The following is a 17,882-nucleotide window of genomic DNA, read 5'->3' on the forward strand; positions in this document are numbered from 1 at the left end:
ATCTCTGACTACATAACCAACACCAGAATATAAGTAAAGACATTTATTTAAAATACACGTTAAATTCGAACAAATCTTTTGAGTGTATGTCACTCTTGTCGGTCATCGTTGGCAAAAAAAAAGTGTAATAAAGTTAAAAAGTGTTGACCCTCATGGTTAAACTTCAGTGACTCTGAACTCTGGTGAAGTTAATGCAGCGGCCCTGGAGACAAACAAAAAACAGACGATACGGGCAGATGAGTTTATGACATCAAGTATCAGATTCTGAGTTGGTAAACAGAATGGAGGACAAAAAAAACATCAAAATATGATCAGTAAATACCGTGAGGAGAAAACAATCCTAAAAACATTGGCTCGCCTGTTGTGTTGACATGTACACTGTAATTTATTACGTCTTAGATGATGCAGTAAGCTGTTATTTGTCTGTTGGGTAGATAATTAGAGGGGCGAGATCGGCCTGTGTTATGTTCTGTTATTTATTATATAATCAAATCCCTTTGGCGTCTAGAGGGTGGGTCCATTTCCTAATTAAATCAAATGGTGACAACAAAAATATGATTATTCCTCGGTGACTACAGAGCAGTTTTTGTACCCGTAAGTCTGCAGATAGAAAGAAATGATGATCAAAGTATTGAGAATTGATGAGCATCCGTGTTTTCTTTCATCCGACGAGTTGACTTGTACTGGAGGTAAATACTGGAGAGGCTTCTTACCTTGTCCTGACCTGTTGGCCTCATGATTGCCACTCTGTCATACTGTCGTCTCAGTAATGCCCGCAAAGCATCAAAACGTCCCTGAAAGTCAAGTCAAATTTGGTTAATTCCATCAAAAGCACGAAATTGCAGATAAAGAACGGTAAGCGACACAAGCATCATAACATTTATTTGTATGAATCGGTCAGAATCATATAAAGTTGTAGATATCTACCAATGTACCAACATGCCCCAAAAAAGCTGCAATGTGAACCATAAATGTCTGGCGATTAACGAGGGTTATTGTCTCACCTTGATGGGAGTGTACCATTTGGACTGTGAGGGGGGGTTGAGCACTGGAGGAGCTCGTGGCGGGGGTTGAGGCATGATGAGCTCGTCCACTCCCTCCGGCATCGTGACCACAGCATTTTTGGCTTTCTCGAGCCGCGCCCCTTCCTCTGTGGACCCCATCTGCCCCCAACGCACCTGCAGAGCACCGGGTCTGTTAGTGGCAGCACGGCAGCTGAATGGTTAACGACACCGAACACACACTCCCCAATAACATATTCAAATAATGTGTGTTCGTCAACACTTTGCCAAAAATGTTAACGTCATGCCTAAAAGTATGTGTAACGGTGATAAAGTAGAAGGGTACAATTCTATACTTTTTGTTTCTTTATTCTATTACCTCCATGCGTTTGATTCCTCCAGGACCTCGGCCTCCGTAGTACGAAGCATCCACTGTCGGCCACCTGTGTTTGGGCGAAAGCTCTTCGGGCTCCTTGAAAACAACACAAGTCAATTTAATTAACCATACAGGGATTTCCAGTTCCAATTTTGGGCTCACGATTTTAGAATACTGTACAGAATTGTAATGGTTCATTTAAAAAAAGGAAAGTCATTAAGCCCTCAACTTAATAATATCATTTAATGCCGTGACTACCATTTTCAAACGAGGCAACGCCAAGATGGCAACATGTGATAAAACCCAAACGTCGGGCTCAGAATATCTATTCAGAAAGCGGTGATGAAAGACAAACATGTTTTTTTAACAGTCTGTGGTCTACTCACGACGTCAGGAGGCGGCGGCGGCGGTGGGCGAGACGGGGGCGGGTCTCTGATCACCTGGTAGCAATGTGAAAAAGAAATAAATGTAACATTGTCAATGGACAGAAATAAATAAATGTACCTATTGGAACACGTGGGATACCGTCCATACATTTAAAAAAGCACTGAATTACAGCCTGTGCTTCAACAAGGCCTGAATTGGAGATTTACACGAATACATCGAGGCTGAGGACTCACCACAGTGCAGCAGAGAGGCCAGAACCACCAGAATAAAACCACAGCCAGTAACAGCAACAGAGCCAACAGCAACCAGAGCACCCACATCCCATCGGACTGCAATAAACACACGGTCAACGTTGTGTAAAAGATGACCGTTTTGCTCTCCAAGGCACACTTCAGCGAATCGATGCTCTTATAATCACGAAAGGTGTTTTTTTTCCTCTTTTTTGGTACTATGTGATTGATACTCACACACGTTGTGGCATAGATGGTGATGGGACTGGAGATGTAGGATTGCCCGTTGTTCAGGCTGACCAGCACTTCGATTGACCTGCAATTATTAGACAGAACCACTGAAAACTACACCAGAAGCTCACACTACTAGCAGCTGAATGTAATGTTCTCTAAGCCATCATCGGTGTGATGGAAAGATACAGTGAGGACCATGACGACTGGGTTTATGTTGGTGAAATATCACGTTGTATTGAAATATTGACTTTAGGTAATAACTACAAAGTTTGAGAAGCACAAAGTTTGAGAAGCTGTGCTTCTTCGTGACCTTGTCCGTTTCCCTGTTGACCTTCCATCAGTGCCAACATTGACTCACTCTTACGATTCATATTTGTATCGTTTTTGGCCCAGATTTCCTAGTATGCTATGATAGTTTGCCATTAGGCATTGTTTGGTTCCAACGTTCGAGGGTTGAACTCAACACAGACCGTTTCAGCTCCGTCCCTGAGAATCTCCGTAGTGTGCATGAGTGTTTCAGTGAGGAGGGAGTGTTACAGAGGGGACCTGATGGGAAGTGAGAGGTGGCTGGGGACAGATGGAAAGGGGGGGGGGGGGGGGGGGGGGGGGGTGTGAGAAGTTAGATCAGCGTTGGCTCACTCTCTAAATGCCACAGAGATATTCTGGTCAGACTGGCTTCAGTTCATACAACACGTTGAGCCCTTGATAGCTCGAGTGTAAACATTGTGCTCACTCTCTCCGTTACAGACACAAAACAGATTTATAGTTTCTAACTCCGAGCTGCACAGGCCTCATGTTCCGATGGGACGAAGGAAGACATGTGGATGGGTTGAAAGTGATACATTTGGGCACGGCGATCTGCAAATGTCATTTTTATAGTTCTTTGAATTTACTTGAAGAAAAGACATTCGTCCTATCCGGGTTTTTTGTTATTGCAAAAGAGACATTTACTATCCATCAGTTTTGTGAAAAGTTGCCACACATAAGCGTCGGGCCGATGAAACTCTTTCTTTATAAACCTGTCGTCAGAGAAATGCCGTGTTAGTGAGGTTATGAGAGGAAGTCATGCCAAACTGCGTTCCAGAACTGGATTTTTTTTTCTTTCACAGAAATCGACCTCTTGTTCTATTTAAGGGCAAATACAGGCTCGGTGTTGGCTGAGCGGTGGGAGAGCAGCTTGGTGGGAGCACGGAGATGCTCATGACTCTGATGTCTACTCACAGCCTTTGGGGATAACAGATTTTAATCACAAGCGTTTTGCAGTGAAACAAAAGAAAAACGAGCACAGAAAGGACTGAAAACTGACCGAGCACTTCAGTCACTTCAGTCACTATTTTGCGGTTTTTCAGGTGCAGATTGAGAAATTGCAACTGCAATTATAAACCTTTTGCTTTAAATGACAATTTAGGATTGTGACTATATAATACTGTAATTGTAATATGACTACAGTTTGAGTTTGTCAGGATCTGTAGTGTTGTCGTGTTTCCTGTTTTATTTTGAAGTCCTTGCTCCTTCCTGTCCCTGTGATTGTCTGCCCTGTCTCTGATTGTTTCCTCCTGTTTCAATCACCTGCACCAGCCCTCTGTATTTAAGTCCTGTTCGTGTCATTCCCCTTTGTCGGTTCGTCTTGTCTAGATCGTGGAAGATCTTGTGTGTGAGACTGTTTTGTATCCTGTTTTTGAATCCTGTTTTTGTATCCTGTTGAGCAATAAAGTTGCTTTTCCCACGTTGACGGCGTTTGGGTCCAGTGTTACCTGCAGCTGCCTTTAGAGTGAAACCTGGTTACAGCTTGTTAATAGTTTGACCCGGTTACGGACACTGCGTGTCACGTGACTTACTGTCCGGCCTCTTGCAGAACAGGAGCTGGACACAGCAGATAGCCGTCTCGAACCACTGTTGGCTTCTGGTCTGAAAAGAGACAGAGACGGACCCACTGTGATAATTAATGCCCATAAGGAAAGGATGTTCTGACACAAACATGACCAAAAAAATAAATAAAAAATACACGTCTAGTTGTAAATGGAAGCAAAACTCCATCACTCTGGCTTGCAAAACAAATCCATGCGTTTGCTCATGGCCTTTTAAATGCTGAAAGACAATTATTTAAGGGTATGAGTATGAGTATTAGCGTTGATACATCATCTAATTATACCCCGTGCAAAAAGGGAAGATGCTCTGTACCTTGCTGCTATGATGTTATACTTATTTGGTGTGCATTAAGCATAATAATTGTTCTTAAACTATGTTTTGTATATATTCAGATTCCCAGGCAGTATAAAACTTCAGGGCAACACAGCAATTGCAAAAAAACTAAAACAAAGAAGGAATAAATTCCTGCAGGAGAGATAAAACACAGCTGTTTAGAGGTCTAACAGGAAGAGACTACACAGTTGTGTGTTATCCCTTTGTGTCCTCTCAGTGACATGAAGAAGACATCGATCTGTTAATAGACTAATGAGACAGAGAGCATGCTCTCCCTCCCTCTGCGTCTCATAATGCCTCCTCTGTTCTCTGGCTGAAGTCAATAAGAAGCAGCCACTGTTTGTTTCTGGAGGCCGTGACTCTGTCTTTCCACTGCAGCACAGACTGCACGTCGTATCATAGATGCTGTTATCCCAAAGTGCATTGCACGTTTTATCACCGTTGATATATAAACATGTAATATTGCTTCCAGGGTTATAGAAGTGCATCCCGAGGGTTAACAGTGTGTCGAGTGTGTGGCATTCACTGACCGTACGTCTTTTGATTGACTGTGAGAACGCAGAGCATGTTGTCCGTCCTCCTGGACCCGCTGAAGCCGCTGCCCCTCAGCACCACACTGAAAGACTCTGAGAACCATCAGACACATTACACTGCTGGGATAGAAACAGCATTCACTAAAGAGCAAATAAAGTGAAAGTCAACAAGACTACGAGTCTACAGGCTCTGTGAGGCCAACTAGCATTATATTAACACTAAATGAATGTCACATGTTGAGACCAGGCAGAAGATGTGAGGAGGGACGAGCAAAATGACCAAAATGCACCCCCCTTGTAAACCTGCCACCCCCCTTTCAGCATCCACTTGTAGCAGAGAAAGTTCAGGGGCAGAAGGAATGTTTAGTAGAAAGTCTTGTCAGTTATTGATCCTTTACCTGACTGAGGTTTGTTATTGGTTTGTCATTTACAAACCCATGGCACTGTCTGTGGTGCTGAACTAGCAGATCAGTCCCACCCTTATATCAGTGTTGCCTTGGATCAATAATATTCTCTAAACTATAAACACACAATGATATACTGTATTTTAACCTGTATACTGTAGAGTCGGGTCACCTTCATGATCAAAAGTAAAGTAGCGTTGTGTAGTTGTGGAAGAGTGAGATAGAGTTCATAGAGTCACACTGTTGCCTGTAGTAATCCTATAATTTCCTTTAATACATATTTAGTAAGTTTGTGCTCCACTAACTCACCATTCACACAGACACTGGACGGCTCGATCGTGAAGGCGTCTGCACACGTCTGCCTCAGGATCTGTGTGGAGATGCAGAGGACAGGCAACAAGCTCACTCTGGTGTCACTCTGATGGCAACAAGCTCACTCTGGTGTCACTCTGATGGCAACAAGCTCACTCTGATGTCACTCTGATGGCAACAAGCTCACTCTTATGTCACTGAAGGCAACAAGCTCACTCTGGTGTTAACAAGCTCACTCTTATGTCACTCTGATGGCAACAAGCTCACTCTTATGTTACTCTGATGGCAACAAGCTCACTCTGATGTCACTCTCACACGGGGTGCATTGTTAAATCTGATTAACCTCACCGAGTTGACGATGTCTTTGAGGGCATGAAACCCGGACAGCACCGGGAAGACCTGTTCCGTGCTGTCGGCTATGTCAGCGAGCTGAGACGGACACAAAAATTTAAATTAAACAGTTTAGCCGCCTTTTAAATTAATTTAGTTAAGACAACTTTACATTTCAGTGTAGCATTTCTCTTTGGGAGGTCTTCTGCTGCTTCCGGTTCAGGGCTTCAGCGTTTAGGGAGGAAGAGCCTGTTTCTGGGAGATGAAAGCTCTGGACAGCTGGCTGGAGACTTTATCTCCTGCCCTCATGATAGCAGAACAGGAAGCTGGCCTGGCATTATTTAATTGGAGAGTGATGTAATTACTTCCTCCTCAGACTGCAAAGTTCACTCGGTCAGTAAGCGAGCAGAAGACTGATGAAGACTTTTCTATGCACGAGTTATGAAAGTTTGAAGCCAATCTGATATGCTTATTAATACTTATTTTATAGGTCAATACTGTCACTGTGATGTGATTAGAGAAGGATTCAGGGTGGGGGGTTGTGCCACTTTAAATGAATTATATTGTAGAATCACATTTCTCAATAAATGCAATTACAGTTCTGTTCTTTTCCCCGCAAATGTCATCACGGAGAACAAAGGATGCTGACTGTTGAAAAGATAACGTAACACAGTGGTGCTATACACGGCGGATTGATGGTTCTCAATAATTTAGATGTTTTATACAATGCTTTATTCCTTTTTTCCCCTCTTTTGCATTTCTTACAGTCAACACAGTCAGCGGAGGCCTTTTTCTGTATGTTCTTATTCAGCATGAAAAGCTTTAATCTTTAATCCTTGTCATTTGTCGCTTCCTTGAAATGCATTCACTGAAACCTGCACAGGAAGAAATCAAATCAAATGATTTGAACTCAAACAGACAACGCAACACGGCCAAGGTGTGCTAATAAATCAGGGCTAAAGACAACTCGTCCATTGAGGATCTCACCACAACCAACCCTAACACACACACACACACACACACACACACAGAAAGACAAATACAACCGCAGTGTTTACACAACCAACAGCATGAGTAGCAGAGAGACGGGCTCTTTCTCACAGTGCTGCATGGCCGTCAGAGCGTGAAGGTCCTCCTACCTGTCTGTGGTCAAAGTCCATGACCCCGACACAGTACACTCTGGCTCCAAACCCTCTGGCTTCGTCAGCCTGGGAACGCACAACACAGAAAGTCCTGAGTCAAGTGCTGCTTCTCCTAAGGTACACTAAACCCATGTTCACGATCAGTTCTCAGAGAAGAAATAAGCGATCACACGAGGGTTCTATCTTGTGGGCTAGAAATGAGCCAGTTGCTCCTTGGAATAAGCACAATGTTCTGCTATGAAAACCATAGAGTGAGACATTATGCTTCTTCCATGAAGCTGTTGAATACCTCCTGTACAGTCAGTTCATAGGGGAAGACCTCCAGCTTGCCATCAGTAAGAACGATGATGATGGTGGACGACGGTGAAGTTTGCGTCTTCATCTGCTCCGACGCCTGCAGAGTGAGAGTTGAGACAAACTCAGAGCAGCTCACACACACACACACACACACACAGACACACACACATTGCTCTGACATGATAATGACACTTTTACTGTTGTATGTTGTTGAAACACTTTCTGTTGCCAGACCCCATCGGAGCTGCTTGAAATATCTGATACCACATTGTTTCTTCTTTGTTTTGTTGATCTTATTATAATGTTGTAGTGTACAAATAGACCGAGGCACATAGTAGGCATCAGTGTTTTATTTAATGTGAGTACATTTGACAAACTCTAACTCTACATTGTATTGAATTCCCCCTTTAGGCAGGGTAGAAGTGTGGTTCCTGGAGGGCGATCAGACGAGTGAACCTACCGCTTTCATGCCTTCGTGCATGTACGTTTCACCAGCAGGTTTGATTTGGCTCAGCTTCTCCAAACCCTCATCGATCTTTGACCTGCGCACCCAGATCCCAAAACATGGACAACAGTTTAAATACAGACTGATTAAGAGGTCAGTTTCTGTGTGATCTGGTTATCTGTGTTAGGATGTTTTTTCCAAGAGGAGGAGGGAGATGGGTTAGAGGGTTAGGGCATAGAATAAAAGAGAGAAGAAGGAATACTTTAAAAAAAATTAAAGTGGCACCTGTCTCCAGTGAGTGGCAGAATTACAACTGCTCTGGCTGAAAAGACGATATAGGAAACCCTCATCCTGGGACTGAAACACACAGATACAGGAAGCCTGTGAACCTTATCTGCAGTACTTTTAAGGTAAAATATTATAAATGGGTTTGGTCCTTAAATCTAATCCATAGACATTATACTACATCACAAACCTGAATACGCCACAATAATAACATGAAATAACACCATGGTAACATAAGATGATATGACTTTTTAATGGGATATAATTAAGTGTATTGTAATGAAATTGTACATAGCAACACTTCTACATAACGTGGCAAAGCAGATATGTTGACAAATATTACACAACATAAATACACAAATCATGAAATTGATATTATACATCAAGCAGTATTTTTTCTTTACTTGGTAGGGAGTTGAACCCTAAACCTTTGTTACTGTTACTTCCTTTCTCTGCCCTCCAGGCTGTGAGGGGATACAGGACAGTCTGCTGTGGTCAGCAACAACTTCCACATCTGGTTGCATGTTTTGCTTTCATATTTCACTAAATATATCACACACACATCCTCTGGACCATTACCAGAGGGGTTTTGGAGCAGTTGGTGGGACGTTACTAAAACCTAAAGGTATCACTCACACACACACACACACACACACACACACACACACACACACACACACACACACATACACACACACACACACACCCTCTGGACCATTACCAGAGGGTGTACTATTGGAACAGTTGGTGGCCTTGTATAATGTCTGCTGCTCTAAATAGACATGGCCGACTTTCTACTCACTACAACTGTTTGGACTATAATTTTAAGACCTGTAACCACTCCCCGATGTTTAAAATATCTTTTTTTCATTAGTTTAAATATGACTTTGACAAAATATGAAATTGTATGTGCCTGCAAAGCACTTTTTTGTACCTGGTTTACGGTACACTACGATACCGTACGGTAACTACGATATATATAAAGTTGCACTATTCCATATTTTCAGAGGCTATTTATAGTACACACCTCAAATCAGAGGAGGGGATGAGAGGAGAAGAGGGACACAGCAGCCACTTCACTTACCTGACAAACCTGTTGGTGAGCTGCTCCACAAATCCATAGATCTCATCCCAATGTCCAAAAACACTGCCTGACCTGCAAAAACAGGCAATAAATCACACTCACCCAGACATGAAGTTTCAAATACATCCAACAATACGATTCCACAAACAAACACGCTTGAGCCCTGAAGACAAGACAGGTGTGTAAAACACATTAGTGTAGCTCATATGATCTGAACAAACTGCACAAATGAAGTTGTGATGCTGTAGAACTGTGTCTTGGTCAATGTCTTCTGTTGTTGCATAATGTGACATACACAGAGAAGTGATCTTTGATTCGTTTTTTTTGTGGACAAATTTGGTTCTGTACTTCGTTTGTTCACACACAACAACAACAACATCAACAACAACAACATCAACAACATCAACAACAACAACAACAACAACAACAACACTGAGAGGAACTCTGAAATCATTGAAAGTGAACTTTCTCCAACTATACACATCAGAAGAAGAAAAAATACTCTGTCCAAGTTTGCAGGGAAGCAGCCGAGGAACAAAACTAAACACAGCCCTACATGGAGAGGACCGAGTCAGGGTTGTCCCTGCGTTTAGGAACATGTTACATGAACCTATCCATTCCAGCAACACGCACGCGCACAGACACAACCCGCGTTCACTCACCTGTCTAAAACAAAATAAATATCAAACGCTCCATCACACGAAGCTTCGTCGCCATCGCGCAACGATGAATTGGCGCAAACACTTAGACAAAGTATTTGACAACATATCCATATCAGATCCATAATCCATGCGTTTCATAGCAGCAGTGTGTTGCTTTCAAAACAAATATCCCCAAATCAGCAGCTGCGATTCTTTCATCCTCTTCTCAGCATCAACCGGGTCGCCTGACTGCACGGTGGTAATGAAATAACCGGGGCAGGGCACGCAGCAGCTGCTGCGTACCACGGTTAAAACCTGCAGCGACGCAAACAGAGCACAGCTTCCCTCAGGATTCTTCAAATTAAACTACTACTCTACTACATAATTACGACAATGCTGGTGATTATATTTTGAATATGTCTTTATTTTGATAATTGCTTTGACACAATTCTCATTATTTATTTTTTTTTGAGCTAGCTTTGATGTGCTTTTATTCATGTATTTATTTATTTAACAGGGACATTTGCGGTGCTGTACATTAGCCAGAATTAGTCCAACGTTTGTCATCTGTCCCTGGATATATTTTTTAAATTAGAAAAAAGGTTATGAATATTATAAAACATCTATTAATACGCATGCAGAGGGATGACAAAAACATTATATTATTAATGTTAGTAAATATATCATGCAGATTAAATACATTTACAACGATCGAATTAAATCATAATTATATACTTTTTAAAGAAAAAATAAGCAAACGTGAATTGTTGTCATTTATACAAAAAAAATGTATTTCATGTATGTTGCAAAATACAAAACAGTAAGAAAGAATGTGTCAAATAAACTCTTCATAACGTTTTATCTTTTCTGATTATATTCCTGCCTGCTGGCAACATTATGCTTTTATTTTGAAGGCACAACTCTTGTTCCTGTGTTGTAGATGCCATCTCGGACTTTTGGATGCCAGAGCAGCTGGAATAAATAGAGACTGACTGAGATAATAAAATAATAGAAAGAATGCCAGACAGGATGACTTTCCTACAGATTATATGACCCATAACTAGTATTGTGTTTTAAAACAGAAGTAAGGGATCAATTTCCCCCTATAAGACAATTAATCCCTATTCTTATTAGTATTTAAACAATATTTGTATCAGAATGCTGTGTTTCAATCAACTGAGCAGTGGTTCATCAGAGTACATTTCTCACTGACTCATGAATCACATCCAATAATTATATGTGTATGCCTGACGTCTCTGTTCTTCTCGGAACAAACAAGTGCATCATGTTCCAATAAATCTGTTGCAGATGGAAAGAGAAATTGAATGGGCTAACATAACGCCCTTGGCATGTCAGAGTTATTTGATCCGACATGTGAAAATAAATTAAATCTACTCCTTTGTCTCACAACAAAAGAGGACTGGATTGTCATAACATGCCAATGTCATTGTGTCAGCAAATTGCATCTCGTCTGTTTAATGTTGCACCAGGGATCCCCTCCCAAAATGTCATGGACGGCTGTAATGGATTATGTGGTCCGTGCCTTGTTTTGGGGTGTAACAGTTGGACGAGTAGACAGAGCACTCTCTCATCTCTATGCAAATACACAACAAACTACTTTCACAGAGGATTGTAAGAGATATTTTTGCAGCAAAGCTCGGAGGGTTACTCTGGCTCCAGGTACAGTGCTCCCCTCTCACCAGTTGGCGGCAGTAACGTACCGCCTCCGCCTTTAATATCCAGAAGAAGAAGAAGAGGTTCGACGTCACCCAGTAGCTTCGCTCATATGTGTTTTGTGTGTTTTCTTTAACTAAAAATGTTATTTATTTTTTTAACGCAAGGCCAGCTTACTAGTTACCGAGTCATGGCTGAATTGCCCCAACAAGGACGTCGACGGTCCGACTAATGGTGAGCTGTGCGCCGCGGTGCGTTTGAATCAGTCCAGCGGGCTCACGATACGGAACATGCCGGTTCAAGGTTAGCGTCGCCTGGGAGCTCAACTCGCTAACAATGAGACGGGCTGTTGCTTTGAAGAGATGCCAGTGTGTCCGTTTGGCTGCTTTACGAATAAGCTTTAGTGTTTAGTGTTAATACACAGTGGTAACAGGTAAACACACACATGCTGGGGAGGAGAGGATGAAGGAGTCGGTAAACATGGACACCAACGACCTGGCGTCCACGTAAACACACGTTGTACAATGTTTCACAAACACGATAACTAAAACTCTTAATATGAAATGAGTTCAAATGAATTACACAGTCTCTCTCTCTCTCTCTCTCTCTCTCTCTCTCTCTCTCTCTCTCTCTCTCTCTCTCTCTCTCTCTCTCTCTCTCAGCCTTTACCTTTCCCGGCTTGCCAGAGAGCGAGATGCTGCTGAAGATGCCCCAGAAGCTGCTGAAGACCGTCCCCTACATAGAGCTGGGCAGCTACCAGCAATGGCCGGTGCTGATACCCCAGAGGATAAGGCTGTACACCTACGAACAGATCCCCGTCTTCCTCAAAGAAAACCCCTTCATCACAGGCGGCTACAGGGCCCACCTGCCCTCTAAACTCTGCCTGAGGAGGTGGGAGTCATGTTGGAAACATGCACGTTTGATATCAGAGTTTAAGACCTATTCACCACAATCCAGTCGTGTTGATGTTATTTAAGTATTGTTTTGCCTATTGGTGTCAATGATGTAGAATGCTATGCAGGTGCATGTTACAGTGGGCGTTGGTGTGTTCACGGCCTCGTTGATGTGCGTTCTCTTCTTTTCCGTTGCAGTATTTTCATTCTGTCCAATGAGACTGTGAACATTTGGAGCCACCTTCTCGGTTTCCTGCTCTTCTTCTCTCTGGGGGTCAACGACCTCTCATCTGTCCTGCCAGCCTCTGGAGCGAAAAGAGAGGACTACGTCATCTACGTTATAGGACTCTTCTGCTTCCAGGTACAAATGATTGGTCTAATCGTCCATTCGGAGAAGTCGCTGATATCAAACAAAGTCTTGCACATTTGTCCAGATCTTGTTGTTCACTGGGCTGTTTGGACGTGAAGCTGAACGCAAACCGCTCCAGCTTAATGTAACAAGATGTCCTCCCAGTGTCCGGTGTCCATGTCTGTAATTATACTACTTTAACTGGAATTACTGTCCGATTTTTAAAAATGATTTACAGCTGTTTACAACTATCAGTTAATTATCAACATCTGTACTCTATATGAATAAAGTATTTATGGCTTAATAAACTGATTTATGAAGGTTCACGTTTCCTGCCACAGCCGCGCAATCAGTTCACCTCAACCCACGCAGGTGTGTAAGCTGTGTGTAGGTCTGGCTGTTGTAAGTTGTGTAGCAGCTGATAATTAACGTGCTAATGGAATAGATTACAAGTTGGTGTGATCCCCACTTACAGTAGATATATAGTGTAGTATTTGTGACACGCACACCCTCTTTAAACCCTTTTCTTTGTCCATATAAGTAGATATTGTGAGTATCTAGATTGTCCTCAAAAATCACTATTCTTTGAGATAAGTTAATGTATTGCAGTTGCAGAAGGATTGTGTTGACTTAAAAGATAAAGATCTATTGGTGAAACCAATAATGACAATCACAAAGAAAGCTCTAAACATAAAAAAATAATATTAATTGTGTTGGATGTCATGAGTACTTTTTCTTTCCAGTCTGTAAATAGTACTGTGTGCTTTTTTTTTACCGCAGGTGTGCATGTTGTGTTCTGTGGGGTATCACCTGTTCTCGTGCCACCGATCAGAGAAGACTTGCCGTCTCTGGCTGTCGTTGGACTATGCAGGCATCTCTGTCGGCATCCTGGGCTGCTATGTACCCGGGATCTTCTACGCCTTCTACTGTAACACTGTAAGTGTGAACCGTCGACATCTTTTTTTTCTTCTTTTCCTCAAGATGCTAATGAAGAAACGGATGCTCCAGCTCTGATCAGACCGTATCTAATCTAGTCACTCTCCTATCTTGCAGTTTTGGCGACAGGTCTACCTGCTGACAGTGCTGTCCCTGATCCTGGCCGTCTTCTGTGCTCAGGTCCACCCTCATTACCTCAGCAACGACTGGCGACGGATTCGGACGACGATCTTCTGCTGTGTGGCTGGCATCAGTGTGATCCCGGCATGTCACTGGGTCTGGCTCAATGGAGGATTCACCACTGACGTTGTACAGGTCAGGAAACGTAGTGTTCCGCTGGTGATCATGTGACCACTCATTAATTTCAGCCCCCGCCCCCCGATTACAACGTTCTGCGATACAAACGTAGTTTTTTTTTGTTGCACGTGCAGCTGTTCTTGCCTCGTATAATCGTGATGTACCTGATAGCTGGATCTGCCTTCTTGTTCTACGTCACCAAGATCCCCGAACGCTGCTTCCCCGGTGAGTCTTTCTCCTCCGTCTCTTTGTGTGTACAAGTGGGGAGCTGTGACCAAGTGAACAAGAAAGAGATTTGTAATTGGGGTTACTATGTGACTATGGATAAACAAAGGTTTAAATAAAAGAGTTGCAGAAGCCGCCGCTCCTCTTATGAGCTGCAGCTCAAGGTTTCAGACGGGTTCAAACCCGTGTCATCTGGAACAGAACCATGCGGTATCTTAAACCTCATTGATCTGGTCTCAGAAGCTGCAGCTTAAACTGCATCTGTAGTTTGGGTCTAAATGGTTCTGTAGAAACAACCTAAAAAACACTAGAGGTCATCATATCTGAGGTTTACCTTAAACCTTCTGCAGACATGGTCTAACAGATGTAAAAGGTAAACAATACGTTTTAAAATAGTGACACTGTGTAATTACACTGAAACGGTGTCATTACTACCTCCAATTAATTTCTTTTAAACTCAGAACATGCTGCAGACTGAAGAGGTGAATGTATTAAAATGCATTACTCTAAGTCCAGTACGTGTAAGGTTACTGGACATGTTGCACGTTTAGGACATTGCAAATGTTCAGGCTACTAAAGCCGGAGTCACAGAAAAAAAAAAAAAAAAGATCCATACTGAAGTTTTCATATAATTTAATATTTTGTATTATTATTAATACTGTAGTAGATTGAAATGAGGCAGTGTTAGTATTGTAGAGGGAAACAAGTTGTACAATATTAAGTTTGTTTGGTACTGATCAAAATGTACTTTTGTGGCAGTCAGTAGTGCAAGTAGACTAAACACTGACACCCACTCTGTATTGTTAAGTAGCATTTGTTAAAGCTTCCCAGCTGACCTGGAAAATCAGGCAGCTGCAACAGATTTCCTTAATTACCACTTAACGAGGCAAAGCACAGCAGCGGATATGTTTGACTTGGCGTGGCAGGAGAATCACAGGTGTTACTAATAACGATGGCACCACTGTAAGCAGGCGTCCCAGTACGGCGTCGACAGGCAGCTGTGTCTGTGAGAATATAAGCATACACCGATGTTTAGGACATGTTTACGTACTGTTTCTAGCCATTTAAATGTTAAATATCCTCCTAAAAAGAACTATATTTTCATTCTTGTACATTGTGAAGAAAGTACGAGAATGAACAACAACAATGTGAAGACTATTTAGAGCCTGTCCCCTCCTCCCCTCCTCTTCTAGGCCAGCTGAACTACCTGGGTGCCAGCCACCAGGTATGGCACATACTGGTGGTGGTGATGTTTTACTGGTGGCACCAGACAGCTGTACACATCATGCGCTTCAGGCACAGGCAGTCCTGCCCGACCAGCAGCAGCTAAGTTCAACTGATCCAACAATGTTCTGGAAAGGCCACCGGTTGCAGGCTACAAAGCTAAAACTGTTAATAGACATCAGTTACACTCTTATGTTAATATTCAAACACTTCTTACCAATTAGCTGCTGGTTAGAAGTTGCTGCCTCAAGGTTTTTTCAACCACTAGCTGCTAAGTTGTAAAACTTAGGTAGCTCTTATCTTCCACTTAGCCGCTGGTGACGGTTTGACTACCGTTTAATGGCCAGTGTGTACATTACTGAGACAGTAATGTACACACTGAGACAGTAATGTACACACTGAACAGTAATGTACACACTGAACAGTAGATACCAGCTAGGAGTGGCTTGACGCTACTGTACATCTATAAACCGCTTAACCACCATAATCATTAAGATGCATGAAGCTGGAATATAAATTAATTTGTAGGAACAGACTACAGTTTGGTGTTTTTTTAACTGGTGATAATTTTTATCTCATTGTTGGTTGATATAGGGATGAGTTTTGAAAAATATCGACAACGATTCTGTTGAATCGAACAAAAATGCCTGTGTGAACCATGACTTTTTTTTTCTTTCTTTTTTCATCAGTTTTTACGAGGTTAGATTGTATGACATGTCTTGCTGGAATGTGGAAAGCGCAGAACAAAAACATGACAACTGGAAAATCAACATATAAACACTGTGAACTCTGGGACATGTAAAGTCCCAACGCCTCGAGCACTTGAAGTTTTCGAACAAATTGCTAAAGGCCAATCAACGATCAATCTGCAATATCTATGAAGAAAATGTAGGAGCCATATTTAACCTACAGTACATTCTTTTTTTTAAACTGCTTGATTTTTGTGTGTGATAAGGTGGATGTTTTGAATAACAATAATAGGTCAGTATATACGAGGCAAGATGTCATATCAGCCTTAATACCAGAGCAACAGAGTTAATCAACATATTGTACAAGCGGCCCCTTTTTAATATAGTTGCTATTAGTAGAGATTGGATTTAAACCTTTCAGTAAACAGGATGTGTCATCACAAGGCAAGTGGTGAGATAAAAGACTGAATCATTGGCTGAATCTGTTGATAATCTCTGCACCACATCGGTCTCCTGACCTGGTAAATGATTCTGGGGTCATGTGTGGAGTCACCGACTACTGCATGCTTTGTTAGAAAGTGGTTAGAAAACCGGAGTCTGCATGGCTGAAGTAAGAAAAATAATGTTGATTTGTAATATGGATGAAATTACCCTTTTAAACAACAGCTTGAACTGGACAACTAAAACAACAACAAAACCTTTTTGCGAACAATCCAGTGAGCAGTAGCAGTTTTAACTCTCACTGATTAGTTAACACCTGTGGCTGATAAGTCAGGTAGCTACAGCCCAAATGGTTATCAGATGTCACCGTTGCAGCCTTTGGATCATATAGTCTTATCATAAAGGCTAATTGTGTGAAACATTGTCGTTATTGTCTCTTTGATGCTGTTGTTTAAATGAGGGCCCCCCCCCCCCCCCCCGCACCCTATGGGACATATTTAAGTGTTTCGTGTTTGCTTTATTACATCATTCTAATTATGTTTGTACGTTTTCGCCTTATCTTTGAGTATTTGCACTGTATACACACTTACTGTTACAATCTGTTTTTGGGTCAAAAACAAATGATGATCAAACTCGGTTTCATCTTTGCTGTTACACAACAAGGCCAGTATGGTATTTAGTCAAATTCAATGCTTGGAATAAGTTATGAAGTTTACTTGAGATCACTTACTGCTGCAGAACTGGAAGTGGCACAATGAAAGAAGTGACTTTATTTTTGCCTTTTGAGTGTGTTTTTACTTTTTCTCATGCATAAAAATCATCTCATGATTGTTTTATCCTGTGTTTGGGTTTTCCTTGAATATCATTTTTATGATAAAGCACTGGCGCTGATGTACAAAATGTATACTATTTATTTCAGTGCCTATGTGAAATTATATTTTTAAATATTTAGAATGAATAAAGAATGCTGGGAAATAAGTTTGTTGGGTTCGTCTTATATCAGTAGCTCAGGAATAAGTTGATTGATCTTAATGTCTTAACCTAATCCATATCAGTCATGCGCTTATTTCCGCGCTTCATGTAATTGAACAATAGAGGGCAGTATCGGGACAAAAGTTACCAATTCACAAGTAAAAAATATTAAAGTTGATGCACACATTCGGTTCTCCTGTTTCTCTCAATGTGAGACCAATTTAACCATCGATTGTCTTCTAAGAAGGAGACTCCTCAGACGGTTTCACATGTGAGGGC

The 17,882-nt window shown here is 41.9% G+C and overlaps 2 protein-coding genes across 2 annotated transcripts; one reads left to right on the forward strand and one right to left on the reverse strand.

Moving 5' to 3' along the window:
- Positions 1-29: 29 nt before the first annotated feature.
- Positions 30-10,150, reverse strand: LOC117740554 (anthrax toxin receptor 2-like). The gene is made up of 17 exons (XM_034547023.1): positions 9,925-10,150; positions 9,263-9,334; positions 8,179-8,250; positions 7,909-7,990; positions 7,441-7,545; positions 7,149-7,217; positions 6,028-6,108; positions 5,677-5,737; positions 4,961-5,056; positions 4,067-4,136; positions 2,232-2,310; positions 1,998-2,093; positions 1,764-1,817; positions 1,381-1,473; positions 1,005-1,178; positions 714-794; positions 30-202 (listed from the first exon to the last, which is right to left on the reverse strand). The coding sequence occupies exons 1-17, from the start codon at positions 10,044-10,046 to the stop codon at positions 164-166; spliced, it is 1,446 nt and encodes a 481-aa protein (XP_034402914.1). The 5' UTR covers positions 10,047-10,150; the 3' UTR covers positions 30-163.
- A 1,481-nt stretch (positions 10,151-11,631) lies between these two features.
- LOC117740839 (progestin and adipoQ receptor family member 3-like) lies at positions 11,632-17,609 on the forward strand. The gene is made up of 7 exons (XM_034547458.1): positions 11,632-11,811; positions 12,240-12,468; positions 12,669-12,831; positions 13,600-13,755; positions 13,873-14,070; positions 14,187-14,277; positions 15,471-17,609. The coding sequence occupies exons 2-7, from the start codon at positions 12,272-12,274 to the stop codon at positions 15,605-15,607; spliced, it is 942 nt and encodes a 313-aa protein (XP_034403349.1). The 5' UTR covers positions 11,632-11,811; positions 12,240-12,271; the 3' UTR covers positions 15,608-17,609.
- Positions 17,610-17,882: the final 273 nt, after the last annotated feature.

The sequence above is a fragment of the Cyclopterus lumpus genome, chromosome 12, assembly GCF_009769545.1.
Source record: "Cyclopterus lumpus isolate fCycLum1 chromosome 12, fCycLum1.pri, whole genome shotgun sequence".
In the NCBI taxonomy this organism is placed as follows: Eukaryota; Metazoa; Chordata; class Actinopteri; order Perciformes; family Cyclopteridae; genus Cyclopterus; species Cyclopterus lumpus.